The 18,043-nt window shown below is 36.5% G+C and overlaps 1 protein-coding gene across 1 annotated transcript in view; it reads right to left on the reverse strand.

Annotated features, from left to right (window-relative positions):
* Positions 1-18,043, reverse strand: part of mRpS29 (mitochondrial ribosomal protein S29) — a 56,091-nt gene that overhangs the window by 5,499 nt on the left and 32,549 nt on the right. The window contains exons 8-11 of the mRNA XM_067275789.1: positions 17,086-17,165; positions 5,537-5,627; positions 5,410-5,469; positions 4,665-4,757 (exon numbers count right to left, since the gene is read on the reverse strand). Coding sequence (XP_067131890.1) covers positions 4,665-4,757; positions 5,410-5,469; positions 5,537-5,627; positions 17,086-17,165 — 324 coding nt within the window. The remainder of the gene's footprint in view (positions 1-4,664; positions 4,758-5,409; positions 5,470-5,536; positions 5,628-17,085; positions 17,166-18,043) is intronic.

Here is an 18,043-nt window from a genome sequence, read left to right on the forward strand (position 1 = left end):
GCTTCTTTTACTTCTTTTATAATATCTTCCTTAAGCACATCTCCACAAATGCTAATAATTTCATTTTGGATATCAACCGATCGATAGCTTGCATTTTTCTTCCCATGATCGATGTGTTTCTTCAAAACCACATCTCCCGCATCAATTCGCAGCTGGTACAAGTCCTCAAGAATTCCTTCACCATAATGTTTACCTCGCACCGCTAAGTCGTGGGATCCACAAAATGTAATACAAGAAACGATCGACGTTATAATTCTTCGATTTTCCTCAATACGGCTCTGAGAGTATTTATTGAGTTGCACATCGACAGGCAAATTTCCTAAAAATGATCTAGCAGCTTCCAGTGCCTCCTTATGAAAGTGTGTTTTCATGTGCTTTTTGCATTGATCGTGAGCATCATTAAACTTACGAAATGGTTTTACGATAAATGACCCTAATACACCTTTAACGGAACTCGGATTTGGCGGAAACAACGTGCAATATTTACAAAAGCCACCTTTTTGGCATCGAGAATATACCAACCACGGCGAGTACGTTTCCAACCATGAATAATTAAATTTCTCTTTAAATGCTCACTTTATGATTTAAAAAAATTATATTTATTACAAATGCATGGCATCGTTTTTACATTCAACATAAACACGCATAGGTGTGCGTTTCAAGTCGCATCGCGCGGGAATTATAAATCGGGCAATAAATGACTTCGCATTTAAATAATTTTTTTCGCATGTCTAGGGAGGGGCAACTGCCCCTCTGCCCCCCTCTGGTGACGCCCTTGACTGTATTTAAATCGTAATCAAATTTTCGAGAAACAAACGTTCGTTTTGAATTTGTACTACTACTGACCGGCACTAACGCTGCCTATTGTTTAAAGGCCCTCTGGTGGCGCGAGAAGACGGATTTTATAAAATAAAAAGCAGTTGAAACTGACAAATTTTTATTCGTAAAAATGCAAACTATTTATCGTTTTATGACGAGTAAAATTTTTTCGTCGCGTTCACAGCTTTTAAGTAATGCGTAAACCTTCGAAGCGCGAGGCCCCTCGGACCGCCGGGCCGTAGGTAGTGGCCCACGTCGCCCGTGCCTTACATCGCCCTTGACCATAGAAATGATGTAATTTGAATATAAATTATTTATAAATACTAGCTGACCCGGCCACGCGTTGTTGTGGCTCAAAATGTATCTATTATAAATGTATAACACTTCCCCCGTGGGGGGAATTTCAAAAAATCCCTTCTTAGTGTACATTCTCTCTGACGTACCCTATTAAAATGCAATCAAAAACGCATCTAAAATAGTATAATAAAAGCCGAGTTCTTCACAGTAAGCCTTAATCCCGTCACTTTTCCCGCTGGGGAATATCGAAAAATCCCTTTTTAGTGTATATTCTGTTGACGTAACCTATTAAAACGCAATTAAAAACGCAAAAAACCGCATGTAAAATAGTATAATAGAAGCCGAGTTCTTCACGGTAAGCCTTAATCCCGTCCATCTCCCCCCACTGGGGGGAATTTCGACATGTATATTATATAAAAACACGTGCGTATTCGAATGCAACGTTGTGTCAAAATTTCAAAGGAATCGGTAGGAACAAACGAACGTTATATTTTATTTATACTTATATTATACGTTTATACTTATATTATACGTATTATACGTTATATTAAATATTTTATTTATATAGATAGATAGAAAATGATCTGCTTCAGTCCATTCTCACAGAAAAGCAAACTTAGGTCGTCCGAAGGTAGCGCCATCTGTTGGACATAAAAGCCTTAATCCATATATAAATATATTTTTGAAAGGAAGGAAATGGTGTAGGGGTATGAAAAATAGATAGTAGCCGATTCTCAGACCTACTGAATATGCATATAAAATTTGGTAAAAATCGGTAAAGCCGTTTCGGAGGAGTAAGGTAACTAACATTGTGACACGAGAATTTTATATATAAGATGTATGTCGAGTTATATTTTTATTACGACGCAAAATGTATTAAAAAGTTTAGGACCACTGTGCCGGGTGAGACGTTGTTGGGACAAAAAAGTTATGCGTTCCATCACGTACAGTACATAAACAGTGTCGCAATTGCCAAGTGCAGATCAGCAAATTTGTAAAATTTTTGTTTATTTTGAACAATGCGGATAATCGAGGGTCTACTATATCCTTTTTCTTTGTAAGAATTATATTTAGTTTAACTATTTTGTTAGTTTTTTGCCAAGAGATGGCGCTACGTGTAACTCAGAAAATCTAATGTAAATAAAAATTAATTTGATTCGCAGACATTTTGGAGTGAGATGTACTGTACGACACTAAGTTGGAAGTATTTGATCGTAACTGCCGACTTTCGTAGCAATTGGTCGAAAGGCCTAGGAGTGTATACATACACACATACATTCGAGAAAGACTTCAACCGTACACGAGGTGTTTAGCCGGCAGAAAATAGGGTAAGGGAAAGGGAGGGGAAGAAGGATGGAGGAAGGGGAGATAAGATAGAAGAAAAAGATAGAATCCCTCTGAACGGCGTACAGTACGTAAGGCTACGGCCCACCAGTGGCCAAGCAGTCTTCGTTCCCCGAATACTGGGAATTCGGTCGTGGGTTTGTGCCTCGCTCGGACGGGTTTCTCTACATCCGAATGCCTAAATAGGGGCCAGTTTTCCCGAAAAAGACCTCCCGGAAGGCAATCCCCTAAGCGGATCGCCCAAGTGTTACGTTGCCGTAACTTAACTAAACAAACGAACAAACGTTTGGCTACAGTACCCTCTACGTTTGAAGTTGGCGTGCAGTTTTTAGGCTGCAAAGCCGTAGTCCCCGGAAGGGTCTAAAAGAAATCCCGAGTGTAGCGAACACCGATGATTCAGTGCCGCCACGAATAGTAAAGCGTAGAAGGTAATGCCAAGTGGCTGTTTGTAGGAGGACTTATATCTACTTAATACTAATGAAACTGAACGTGAGTGCGCATCTTAATACTACTTAACAGCGCGAAAAACAAACGAACACAACGACAAACTAGACGAGACGAATAGACTAGGAGTGTATAGCGAACAAACAAACAAACATTCATTTATATACAGGGGTTGCAAAAGTAGGTATACAGTCGTTTTTAGCGAGGTTGAGGCCGAAGTTTTCAACGCGAAAACGTGTACGTCGAACGTTCGGCGCCGCTTTCCCGTAAGCCTAGAAGTTTGACAATGGCGTTTGAAATGTCGAGCGTGATTCCACTGACTTTCCAAACGCCATTGTCAAACATCTAGGCTTACGGGAAAGCGGCGCCGAACGTCCGACGTACACGTTTTCGCGTTGAAAACTTCGGCCTCAACCTCGCTATTATGGAAAGAAACATAAAAGGAGAAGATAGGGAGAAAAAACATTTATTTTTATTTACAAATTAAATTACAAATAAATAAGGAATACGAACTAATAAAAGATGATAAAAATAATAATGAACACCAAACATTTGGATTTCTCAGATTATCAGCTGTATACCTACTTTTGCACTCCCCTGTATACAGTATAGATAAAGTAGTGATGGGAGGATACAAAAATTTCTTTTAAAAGTTTCTTTTTCTTCTTCTAAAGTTTATTTTAATTTAGAAAAATTAACGATTTACATTACGTGCACGGTACGTTCATTCATTAATCACCTTTCTGTTACACCCTGTATATACAGATACAGAATACAGATTGCCGGTCAAGCGTGGATAACCCTAAAGTCCCGTATCTCCCCCAAAATGGGGACAGTTAGAGCCGCCGTGACAGACGTCACCTGGCGTATGAAGGGGCATTACATACTCTCTAGTTCGTGGACACGAAAATTTCCAATAAACTAATTATTAATCGTTAATATCGTAATTTAAAAAAATTTTAATCGAATGAAACAAATAATTCATTTTCTTATCAAATGTGGAAGAATCGTTTTTAATAGGAAATGGCGACGAGATTTCTCGATTCCGATTAACCGTCCCGTCGCGAATATAAAAGTAACAGGCTATGGAACATATACAGGGTGGGCCAGCGAAAACGAAACGGCAGAGTGTTCGTGTTCGTCCAAGCAAAGCGCTCGGACAGGTCGATTCTACTCTCGAGGGGACATCTTTTGCAATAAAGTTTTTGCGATTTTGAATACAACAGACGACAAAAAATTTTAAAAACTCATTTATTTTGTAATAACTAAACACGCATTTATTTCGAAAAAAATGTTTGTTTAGTTAATATTCAGAATCGCAAAAACTTTATTGCAAAAGATGTCCCCTCGAGAGTAAAATCGACCTGTCCGAGCGCTTTGCTTGGACGAACACGAACACACTGCCGTTTTCGTTTTCGCTGGCCCACCCTGTATATATACACACACACACACCATAGCCTCTTACGTAATTTCTCAAAACATATTCGTACATTTATTCAAAGGTAAAAATTGCGGAAAATTTTTAACAGTTTTAAATAATTTTTTTTTTTAATATTCGCCAAGTCGTACGACCCCTCTCAAACCTTCGCGAACCCTTAAGTTAAGGGGTCGATGGTAAAAACCCCCATTTAACGCGGAACTTCCCCGTCGAAATTTAAATTACTCCGTCCCGGTAGTGGCAATTCCGGAAATCTCCGAAGAGTTTGGAATGGTTAAGACGATTATTCCGGTAGGGTGGGGAAGGACTAAGGGAGACTCACCTCTTTTCCCAAGAGAGCGTGCGGCGTGTAGGCTGCGGTCTTTATATCTGCCGAGGCCACCGGATCCACCGTGGTCACCACCGCCGCGTCCGTCTACGGAAAAAACAAATGGGTCAATCGCCACTCAACAAACCATTTCCTCGGCCTTACCTGGCAATTCCGACGGATCCGCGATGGGGTGGCGGCGGGACCGTCCGATTTCCACTCCGCTAATACGGAAATCGAAGCGAATAATTAATTGTTCGGCGGCCACTCTCGTTTATCCGCGTCCGGAAGTTTCGGTAATTAGGAGGGCGACGGAAAACGTTTAACCGACGACGTAACCATCGTCGAATTAATTTTAAATCTACGAATACGAATTAAAGACGTCCGTTCTTCTTAAACGACGGGCGCCGTCTTTCGGCCTTCTTTCCCCCGGTAGAAGACTAACGAAAGGCCAATCTTAAAACGCCCAGGTCGACGTAATAACCGTAAACTGGTCAATCCGCGCAATCTACGCGTCTTTCGAATTCGGCCGGGTTCGAAAAATAAAAGATTTTTACGGCCGTGGTTATTTCGAAATGTTTAAAAAATGTTCTAAAAATCGGAAAAAGGTTTGGCAAACGCGTAAGCAATATTTATACGGTATTTGTATTATATTTGCCCGTTTTTGTCCAACAGAAGTGTCTTTAAATAGAACGTTTCCGCCGGATTTAAATGCCCTTAACGTTCTCTCGTATTCCGAAATTATAAAACTCTTACTTACCCAGTCGTTACCGAAAAGTTTCCTAAATGCGTGGATCGGCGTCACCTGGTCCGGTTCCACCTGAAGGAGTTTTAAAGTCGGTATTACGGCTTTAGTAATACGTTTTATTATTTTAATAATACTTTACCACGGACTTGTCTTCTCTTTTCAATTTCGTAGGATAAAAGAAGCAGTTTACGCCGTCGATTGCCACCAAGACGCGTAACTTGTCTTTAAATCTTAAATAAAAAAATCGGAAATTATAATACCGAGACCGGAAAAAATACGGCGTTCGAAAGAAAACCGAATACTTTATTGCGCGTATTTGTCGATATTTATAACATTCCGTTTTAAAGAAAATAACGACAACGGTTGAAACAACAAAAGAAAGTCGTATCTAATGATAAAAAACATTCCATTGTCCCGGAGAAAATAAATTAAAAAAAGAAAGCATTGACGGGAACAGTTCTGGTATCTCTTATTCTAGTATTAATGATAACAAATAATTAAAATTCAAAATATCGATATTTTTTTACTTAAATTTTTCTAATTGACTTAACGTCGGATTGTTCGCCACCTCCCAAAATTTACCCCGAGAAACAATTTCTTGGAAAGAATAGATTCCGGACACGGTAAATAATTTCCTTCTATATTTACTATAAAAAATTATTATTGTATCCAAAGAATTTTTGCACGTAGTATTTAAAACCTTGGTCAATAATATTGTAAAATTCAAAAACGAAAAAAACCAGTCGACGGTATATTATTTACCACAAAATTATATTTATGTAAAATTTTACGCGGTATTCCCGTGTCGAAAACTGCTCCCGCCAAAAACTGTACGTTTAACTATCGCGTTAACGACGGTTTCGGTCCGACAACGCCTCCATAAAATTCCGAGCTTCCTAAAGTGCCAGTTTTCTCCTCAAAAACAATTATACTTTAGAATGCTTTCGGTTTGCCTCGAAATGTTAGCTAGTTCTCGTCTACAAAAGAAACTGAATTACACCTTTACCCTCCTGGTCAAACTATTTGTTCTGCCAATTTTACCCGTAATGCCATCTAAAACTACAGAATATCAAAACTAAAATTAAAAAAAAAACAGGAAAAAACAAAATATGTAATTTTTGATTCAAAATGTTACACGAAAAGATAAAAAAACATTACATGTGTAAAAACGGAGCAAAGTACAAAAAATGATTAAATCCATCTTTTGTACTTAAAGTTATGCCATACTGTTAAATGAATAACTGTTTTACATAAGAAACAGCAACCTGCAAAAGTAAAAATAATTTTACTACGTTAAAAACAGTGGTAAATGTATTAAGACCATTCCACGTAAAATCACTTTACGTGAAAGCGTAATGTTAATGTCGATAGAATGGCAAATAAAACGTCTGGCAGAGTTAATATATTGTGCAAAAACCCAAAATGTAACTATTTGTCGCCGTTACGGTAATTAATCACTGTGATCCGTAACGTTCTTATGTATTTTGATATCAACAACCCTAAGTATAATGCTCGCCTGTAACCGGAGTTTCTGGAGGTAGGAAGAAGCATAGCTGCAACTTCCCTTTTAAGTAAAAATATAAGTGATTATGATATAGTGTTGGTCCAGGAACCATATTGTCTCAGGAACACACCTAAGTGCCTTCCTACCACCTGTCCTATACTTCGAGGGACTGATTTGTACCCATGGGCTATAATTCTAGTCCCAAATATCTACATATCTATCATGCACCACACTGAGTTTAGTAATCAGTATATAATTACTGTTGAGATTAATATAAATGAGGTTAGACTTATTGTGGTGAACGTATATATCCCTGGTCACGCTGATTCTGCGGATTTTATTAATAGACTTCAGAGAATTGTTGATGCATTTAGGGGTACACACATCTTGATCGCTGGTGATATGAATGCACACTCACCGGCTTGGGGCGGTGATGTTTTTGATGGTCGTGGCAGCTTACTGGAGGAGTTTTTTACACACAATGATCTTCTAATTATTAACAATCCACTCTCTCCGCCAACATTCACTTCACATAGAGGTGAGAGTTGGATTGATGTTTCTGTGGGATGCAATAGTACTTACACTAAAATTTCTAACTGGAGAGTTCTGACTGACGACAGCCTTACGGAACATGCTTTAATTACTTTTGATTTCTCAAACTCAGATGATGCTCAAGATCCAGTGTATGTTCTACCATTAAAATATGCTCTTAACCGTGCGAATTGGTTGGAGATGAAAGATTATTTGGAGGCACACCTGATAAGTCAATATTCAGAAAATCGCAATGAAACCTGTCAACAAATAGATAATAATATTAATACAATAACAAATGCTTGTGACCTATATATCCCGAAAAAGATACCCCAAAAAAGACAGGTTTCATGGTGGACTGCTGAACTCGAAAACCTTCGAAAAACAACACGACGACTCAGAAAAATGTACCAAAGGTGCAGAGACGATCAAATGCGCAGAATACGTAAAAATAATTATCTCACAAACCAATGGATGTACAAACAGGCCATTAAGAAAGAAAAAATAAACAGCTGGAAAGATTTTTGTACAGAAGCTTCTAAAAAGCCGTGGGGCTACATAACTAAAATGTGTACAAACAAACTAAGGCAAACTAAAATCATTAAAGCTCCCACGGGCACTGAAAATGAACCAAAGACATTAATTCAAACCTTGACCTCCCAGTTGGAGACGTATTGCCCGGGGGATGATCCAGAGAACGATACGAACTTGCAAAGGCATATCCGTACAGAAGCAGATCTAATAGATGGCACAGAAAATATGCCGCCGTTTTCTATAGGAGAAATAAGCCAAGCTTTTTGCAATTTAAAAAAAGGTAAGGCCCCTGGCCTAGATAACATCACAGCTGATATTGCGAAAAAATTATGGTTTCTTATACCACGGCACTTTGTTCGACTCTATAATACATGCATCCAACACGCAATCTTTCCATCTGCCTGGAAGATTGCGAGAGTCGTACCGGTACCAAAGTCGGGGTCCCCTGATGAAGCAAGGCCTATTTCATTGCTGTCAATGCTTGGCAAAATACTTGAAAGGTTAATCACAAATAGACTTTCCTGGTTTGTTGAAAGAAATAAATGCCTCAGTAACATCCAATTTGGTTTTCGACCACAAAGATCGGCGGAGGACGCAGTAGAGGATATGGTTAAAAAATTAAAATGTTTACTTGAGAATAATAAGTATGTCCTTGGAATTAGTTTAGACATAACCAAAGCTTTTGATAGCGCATGGTGGCCGCTCATCAAACTCCAACTGCGAAAGATTAAATGTCCACGCAATATCTTCCAACTTATTCAAGATTATCTACGAAATAGAGCGGCTGTTCTACAATATGGACAGCATTATGTAAGAAAATCAGTTTCCAAAGGATGCCCTCAGGGGTCAGTATGCGGACCCTTACTTTGGAACATAACCTTTGACTGCTTCCTTAGAGAAGACTTTGGACAGGACCACTCTACTGCTTATGCGGACGATGTCATGATGTTGATTGGTGGTCGCTCAAGAGCGGATTTAGAGAACAAAGGCAATCTTTTGATTCAAAATGTATACAACTGGGGGATAGAGCATAAACTCCATTTCAATCCCATCAAAACAAAGGGAATAGTTTTTAATAAACCAAGAGGCAGTAATCTATACCGGCGACCACCTCATCTCGTAATGAACGGAAATGTCATCAAAGTGGAAAAAACATTGAAATATCTGGGAGTATTTATAGATTTTCGACTAAGCTGGGACAAACACATCGAGTTTATTACAAACCGCACCGGTCTTATTTTTCAAGCTTTCGCACAGGTAGCGAGGAAAAATTGGGGCCTTTCCACAGACGCAATGGCCATTATTTATGATGCTATTTACATCCCCATCATCACATATGCATGTGGGACTTGGGGATGGGCTACTAGTAAAGTTCATACAAAACGAAAGTTAATATCGTCACAGAGACGTGCCCTACTCCTACTTACTAAAGCCTATCGCTCTGCGAATAATCAAAGCCTTCAAGTGATAGCTAGAAGGCCACCAATCGATATGTTTGTTATTCAGCGATGTAAATTACAGCAAGTTAAATGGGGAAATACGATTCAAACAACCTTCCGAAATATAACATATGATGAAGTCGAATGGGCATTTCCATTTTACGAAACAACTAACCCAGATATCTTAGTATATTGTGACGATAATAATGTTCAAAAAACCGACATTCAAATTTTTACCGATGGTTCAAGAATAAATGGTATGGTTGGATGCAGCTTTGTTGCGTATATTAATAATGATGAAATTTATAATCAGACAATTAGATTAGACACTTGCTGCACGGTTTTTCAAGCAGAAATGCTCGCTATTAAATTGGCAATAAATTGGACTAAGGATTCATATGACAATGCTTATATACATATATATACGGATTCCCTGTCAGCACTTAATATTATAAACAGTACTAAATTGCACCCAATTGCTGAGGAGATTAGACAATTAATACGCTTATCTAACTGTAATTATACTGTTACCTGGGTTAGAGCCCACCAGGGAACAACTGGAAATGAAAGAGCTGACACCTTGGCCAAGCAGGCTGCAGAGAATACCTCTTTGATAATAAACTATAATAAACTCAGTCAGCGTACCTTACGACGAATGTTATGGGAAGACACAATGTACAATTGGCAAGATAGATGGAACGAAAACAGAAGTCATATAACTTATGATTACATACCGGATATACAACAATTTTATAAATTAAAATGGTTTACCCCGGATTATTATACCACTCAATTCTTTACTGGCCATGGGAAGTTCGCCAGCTATCTGGCCAGATTCACTAATAGGACATCGAATGAATGCCCTACTTGCCATATCATAGATGGCTCGAAACACTACTTCTATAATTGTGTAATGACTGAGAGAGAAAGACAAGAACTAAGGGTACTGATGGAGGAGCTTGGTGTGAGATGGCCATGCAACTTATCAGATATTTGGATAAACAAAAATGTTTACAATGCTTTTATAAAACTTGCCAAACAAACTGTTAAAATTGCAAATCAACTCATATATAATTAGTATATCTTTAGTATAAAATAACTTGGTGTATCATTGCTTATATTCAATTCCATTTACATACTACATCCATTATTGATATTCTATACTCAATTTCTCTTTAATAAAAGTGTCTATACTTTGAGTGAAGCGATGACCAGGTGCTTTCTCCTAATCAACTAAACATTAACTATCTTAGTGATTGCCCTACGAAAGGAAGTACTGTATTAACTATATGTACTGACAGAATACATTTGTACTGGCGAGTTCTAACTACCAGCTTGTACCGCAGCCTGTTTTATTAATTTGAGTACTAACAGAGCACACACTAAGAACGGCAATCTGTGTACTGATAAAGCACACTCTAAGAAGTGTAATACTCACCAGCTAGAAATGTACTTTTAACAGCTTATGATGGAACAGAGAAATTACTATGTCAGTGTCAACCCTTACGGGTGAGATGCTTAACGAACAACCTACGTTATTAATAAAACGTTTCGATGGAGAAGTGCTCCTTTGATATTGAACTTATAGGTGTGGTGAACTACTGTAATCTTCAATGGTCTCGTCGGGAGCAAACCGACCGACCTTTTTTTTTTTTACAGTGGTGTTCATTAATTTCCTTCAACGCGCTTGGCAGGTTTAGTGAGATCAACATGTCTATAATATCTTTCAACGAATTCTAGACTTTTAGTTTAGCTTTCTTAATTTACCACTTAAGTGCCTCAACGTCCTCCAATGTGTCTTCAGTATGTTCATAAGTGTTTTAATGTGCTTCGTATGCATTAGTGTGCCTAATAGGCTTAGTGCTTAGTGTGTTTCAATGTTTAAATCAATTCAATGTGCTTGAGTGTGTCTCAACATATCATTGTGGTGTTTTCAATGGGTCAAGTGTGCTTCGAATAAGTTTCGGCAAGCTCCTAAATCTGTGCAATGGGTTTTCTCTGTGTGCCTCGATATCTTAGTGTTCAGCGTGTTTCAAGTAATCAACGTGCCCTGATGTATACGACGTGTTTTTAACTGTAGTACGAAATTTCAGTTTTTTGTGGAAACCAATGTGTTTATGTTTGCTTCAGTTGTGCATTGAGAGGTGCTGCTTTTAGGTCGTCCCTTAGTGCGTGAACTCTACATCGTCTGAGAGTTGCGCCTTGTTAAAGGCAAAGTGTCTTAAACTATAGACATACTGGATCACCTGTAGACCACTCATCAGGCATTCTCCATTTTGGATCTCTGCTTTTCCTACAGGCAAACATTTCGACATTTTAATTGCTGAATAAAACTATGACTACCACGGATGTGCCTACAGTTTTCAGCAACTATAATTACCTATAATAACTATAATCTTTTTTTTTTTTTTGTTTTGTTTTGTTTTTTGTTCATTTAATTTATTCATTTAAACACTATGAATTATTATTACAAATACTATATTGTTCTTACATATACATATGTACTTATTCTATTTATTCTTTAATTACTTTAACTGTACTAATGTATATATATATTTACTCAATGTTACTCTATTTAATATTTTACAAACCTCTCGGTAATGCATACGCGGGGCCGAGAAATGTACTTTTGTACCTAAATAAAGAATGTATGTATGTATGTATGTATGTATGTATTTTGATATCAACAACCCTAAGTATAACGCTCGCCTGTAACCGGAGTTTCTGGAGGTCCTATTCGGGAAAGTTTCGAAATTCTAGGTACAGTACGTTGCGGGTAATATTTCTTTGTGGTAACAGAAAGTATGGTCTGTCCAATATCGAAAAAGTTTTCTTAATACTTTGTAAATGTCCAAATTTATTTTTCTTTGCAATTAAATGTACAAAATTATAATGAAATGAATATGACGTTTTATTGATTAAATATATATTTGCAGTAACGACACGTGATTGAAGCCGTTTAATATTATTATTTGTTTTATTGATTTGATGGGACAAATGTCTGCTTTCTCCGAGGGAAAAGGGAATTTATTAGAAGGAACGTAAAAATATCTGGGCACAAAGAATAATTTATCGTAAATCGTAACTTTAATAAGTTAGTAAGTTTTATACAGTACAATATTTCTTATATTTTTCATGTAATATATGAAAACAGATATTCAAAATACAGTGCGAGTTTTTTATCTTGAGACAATGAAATGACTTAATTGGATCTCATTATTTTGAGAAAAAGGTATAAACAAAAGTTGTAGGGTTTCGAAGAGCCAATCAATTGGTGACCTTGGATGTGACCTTGACCTTCGAGGTCATTTCGGGGTCGAGTTTGTTTTTCCAATGGGAACACACATTTTTGACCACAACAATGGAAAGAGTGGGAAATTTCATAACCAGATATACCTTTGACCTTATGGTTTACTTCAAAGGTCAAGATTATTTAAAGGTTTAAATTATAAGCTTTTTCTAATGGGAAACCATACTTTTTATTACTGGAATAGGCAGGGAGGTAAAAGCTACATTTTTTCGTGACCTTATGACTTTGAACTTTAAAAGCATTCACTACTTTCAGCACTACCCAGGAGTAACAATGTGGACATAGTAGTTTTCTGCTCCTTTTGAGATGCTTATTTTCAGTCCCCTTGCCTCTCACTATCGCTGTGCTTGTTTTCGGTGAGTCACTTTACTTCTCATTACTTTTCTTACTTTACTTTACTGTTGCTTGAGATGTTGGTTTCAGGGAAAAATTTTATAACAAATGTTCAAAATGATGCCCTTCCACTTTGATGCATTTGTTGAGCGCGCTTAAAATTATCACGCTCGAGATGACCTTTAGAGGTCAAATTTGGGGTACTCGAGGTCGTGGTCGATTGTGAAATTTCCCGCTCTTTCCACGTAAATGTAACTTTTACCTCCCTGCCTATTCCAGTAATAAAGAATATGGTTTCCCATTGGAAACAGCTTATAATTTAAACCTTAAAATAATCTTGACTTTTGACCTAGACCATAAGGTCAAAGGTATATCCGGTTGTGAAATTTCCCGCTCTTTCCATTGCCTGGGTTAAAAATATGTGTTTCCACTGAAAAAACAGACTCGACCCCCGAATGACCTCAAAGGTCAAGGTCACATCCAAGGTCACCAATTGGTTGGCCCTTCAAAACCCTACAACTTTCGTCTATACCCTTTACTCAAAATTATGAGATCCAATTAAGTTATTTCATTGTCTGGAGATAAAAAACTCGCTCTGTATATATATATACAGTAATACCTCAACTTACACTACCCCGACTTACGCGAACCCGGAGTTACGCAATTTTGAAATCTCGTCGATTCGTCTTTTGTTTGAGCGCCACGCAACTCTCGATTACTCACTCCCCCCACACTATTGTTCAACTTACACGTTCGGACATGTCACGCGGAATCGACGCATAGCTACAATTTATTTTGTGTTATTTATTTCTGCGTTTGTTATATCTACGGAGACTCGAGAGACTACTATGTCATCTAAATGAAGTAGAACTGATTCTTCTGCATCAAACAAGATAAGAAAAAAATATTTATCTTTATCTTTGAAATGTAAAGTTAACATTATTAAAGACTTCGATACAAAAATGAAAATTTGTGAATTGGAAAGAAGTTTGATCTACCGGAATCGACGGTCAGAACATTTATAAAAGGTAAAGAAAAAATTCTCGTAGCTGTGAAAACTTGACAGAAAGCCCGAGTTCAATGGAAAAGTTACAAATTTTAGAAAATATAGACTCCAACGAAGAGCGCATTTTTTCTACAAAACGAGAAATAAAAAAAATTATTAGCACGCTACGAGGAAATTTTGTGGAAGAAAAAAAAATCTTTGAGCCATCAGACGAATTTGTTAGATTTTATGAAGCCTTCTACATCAAAATAACTTCGGTTTACGATTTTAATAATATAACAATCGCTTCCCGGCCTTTTGGTTATGATCGATTTTAGTTTACCTTAAGTTTTAATAATATAATTTGTTATACATATGTATTATCTAAGATTTTATTACTTAGTTTTTTCTAAATTATTGTTTTCTTTAGTCTCCGGCCCTAGTTAAAAATAACTTGTATGTATTTATATGCGAAATTATACCCCGACTTATGCGGTTATCGCTCGGTCCCACCTATCGCGTAAGTTCGGGGTATTACTATATAACTTTGCCCGCTTATTATTTATTCTTTCTTGGTTTGTTAACAAAAGCATTCACTCAATTATATAGTGAAAAATATATTAAATCATGCATTAAACTTTGATAACTGTTCAATCCTAATCCAGTTTGTGGATTTCGTTCTCAATAATTTCATTTGAAATGCACATGTGCTAAAATTGAAATCCACATCATATTCTGTATTTTACCTTAGATAAATATTTTTCACTTACCATCGACTGCTTTATCAAGTTTCTTATATCAATCACATCTTACTTATTAGAAGAATTAAACCATAAATAAATTAAGAAAGTTTCTTCCTAACAAATATTAAATTTAACAATTCTTAGCATTTGTTTTTAATATATTTAAGACTAGCAGACCCGGCCACGCGTTGTTGTGGTTCAAAATGTATCTATTATAAATGTATAACACTTCTCCCGTGGGGGAATTCCAAAAAATTCCTTCTTAGTGTACATTCTCTTAACGTACCCTATTAAAACGCAATCAAAACGCAAAAAACCGCACGCAAAATAGTATAAATAGAAGTCGAGTTCTTCATGGTAAGCCTTAATCCTGTCCCTCTCCCCCAGTGGGGGGAATTTCGACAAGTATATTATATAAAAACACGTGCGTATTCGAATGCAACGTGGTGTCAAAATTTCAAAGGAATCGGTAAGAACAAACGAACGTTATATTTTATTTATATAGATAGATAGAAAATGATCTGCTTTAGTCCATTCTCACAGAAAAGCAAACTTAGGTCGTCGGAAGTTAGCGCCATCTGTTGGACATAAAAGCCTTAATCCATATAAAAATATATTTTTGAAAGGGGGGAAATGGTGGTCTTCACATATGCCACAAACCTTCGCGGGAATGTATTAAACAACTTCCCGAAGTTTCGTGGCAATCGGATAAATGGTGTGGTAATGCATGAAGAACAAACACACAGACAGACATACATACATTCGTTTTTATATATATAGATTATTTCATACAAAATGCATTACAGTAGAGCATCGATTATCCGACCCCCGATTAACCGACCGCGTTCTAGTCGGCAAACTCAAATGTCCGCTAGTGATTTGGCGCTACAATATTTGGTTATGTCTTGGCTACTTTAATATTATTTTTGTTAAATTTTTGCATGTTCTAGCTGGCAGCACTGGCTCGACCACGAAAGGGAGGCTAGTATTTAAACCGGGCCTAATACACTATACTAATAATGTATTTTTTCATACTTTTCGGTTATCGGACCGACCCCGGTCCCCAATTAAGTCGGATAACCGATGCTCTACTGTATTTGTAATAACCTGTTTAGCATATGATATCACGGAAATGGTATGTAATTTATACCAAAATGGAAATGGAATTTCCCTTTCCGAAGTCTCTAGAACTTCCTGCACGTAGAGCCGGACCTTGTGCCCGAACGGAATGCCGTGGGACATTGGTGCAAGCAAACATTCAAATTGGAAGTTTTTCTGGTAGAAAGAACAAGTTTTACATTGTGAACTCTCACAACATTCTACTTTTTACTTACTCTTGTTACTTTACTTTAACAGAACACTAATACATTGATAAAGGTTTTTCCCTACTTTTGGTATCTTTGTATTGCCGAAGATCTTATAATATCTTTATGCCTATTGTACTGTGCATTTACTCCGTGTCTGTTACCGTACGGGGTCCGAACACCATTTTCGCCCTGGCGTCCGTGTTCGTGCGTGGTTTTGTTTGTTTTGTTCGGGCCTTCATTAATGTACTTTTATTGTGTGTCTAATGTTGCATTAGGGTTGTGCAGAGACTATATCCTCTCATACTGTATGTACGTGAGCTTTTTGTTTTGATTAACCTTCACTCAAACTGCAATGGTTTCCTGTTTTATCGCACGACTCGAGACGTCGTGATTTTATATTTACTGTAGCTTCTTTTCTTTTCGTGCTTACTGTCGGTTTTCCTGCTCGGCATGTCACCTCTACGTACACCCTGTATATATTCATTCTGACTATGCTTGGCGACGTCGGGCAGAATAAAGTTTATTTTGTCTCTCTGTTTACTCTTGTTAATTGTTGCATTTTTTAAATTTTTTATTTTATTTCGTCCAGTTTTTTAAAATTTGGTTAGTTCTTTTGTGTAGTATTATGTATTATCTAGTTGTCATTTTAATAAACATTCATTGTCTCTAACTATTTAGACTATTTGGATTCTATAGTTGAGGAAAGGACAAAATTCCTCAACTATAACATAGAATAGTTGTTGAATATTTTTAAAATATTTTAATATTCTATGTTTATGAATATCTCCCATAAAATAAAAAAGAAAATATATCTCATTATATAAATTAATACAAAATTAAAGAAAATGTTCTTTTGTGTTTCTATTTGAATATTGACTGACTGTAAAAATGCTGACGATTTAATGCAAAAGTAAGAACTTTAGAAATATTTCTTTCAGGTATTTCTATTAACATTTGATAAATTTTATAAATTATTGATATATTAAAAAAAAACAATTTTACCTTCCCGTTTGTACGTGAAGTTTAATTTCTTGTAAGAGAGCCGCAATACAACCTGACGCAAACTTCATTCTGTTGACGCCCTTTAAACAAGAAAAAAACATTAATTTTATTGAAATAAACTACCTAAGATTTTTCAAAAGTTAATTTAAAAAGTCTTCAACAATATCTAACCTATACTTAATCTCAAATAAATTTATTTTCAATTTTCTTCCAAGAAATAAAGAAAACAGTTAATTAATATAAATTCCAATTCAAATGTTTTATTCAAAGAAATCATTTTTCATTAACCTTTTCACCAGCAGATATGAAATCAGGTTTGGTACAGTCTAGTGGCAGATTAACTGTGTCTCCAGAATTTACCAACATTTTTAAGTACAGTACAGTAAATTTTCACTCTCGATAATCTTGATAAGTTTGTGGCTAGGATTAAGCTAATTTGAGATACAAAATCATCCAACTTTTATGTACAGAAGAATCTTGTTTTAATGGATTACTCGGGCCGCCAAAAATTATCTGATATTCCGAGAATTCGTTATATCGCAAACGACAGATTTTCCACACCCCTGGGAAAATATTCGTTATTTGAAAAAAATATCCATTTTTAACCTCTAATAATATATAAGAAATGTAAGTACTTGAAATTATTCAGTCTCTTGAGATCTCTATTCTTTATCCTATAGAAATATGTATGTTGATAACATACATGTATATTATGTTATGCCAAATGTGTGTGCAAAAAGCTGACAAAAAACTGTACATACTGTAAGCATAAAAAGAAGCAAATTACATACACTCATTAGCCCTTTGCTTGACTTCACGATTTGTTAAAAAAACTCGTCCATCTTGATTTCTTTCGATGCCTTTCTTCTATCTATTGAATACAACACTGCTTAATGTTAGCAATGTACAGTACTGTACATTGCTAACATTAAGCAGTGTTAAAATTGTACTGTACATT

Source organism: Centruroides vittatus, unplaced genomic scaffold (genome assembly GCF_030686945.1).
Source record: "Centruroides vittatus isolate TY-2023 unplaced genomic scaffold, ASM3068694v2 contig_634, whole genome shotgun sequence".
In the NCBI taxonomy this organism is placed as follows: domain Eukaryota; kingdom Metazoa; phylum Arthropoda; class Arachnida; order Scorpiones; family Buthidae; genus Centruroides; species Centruroides vittatus.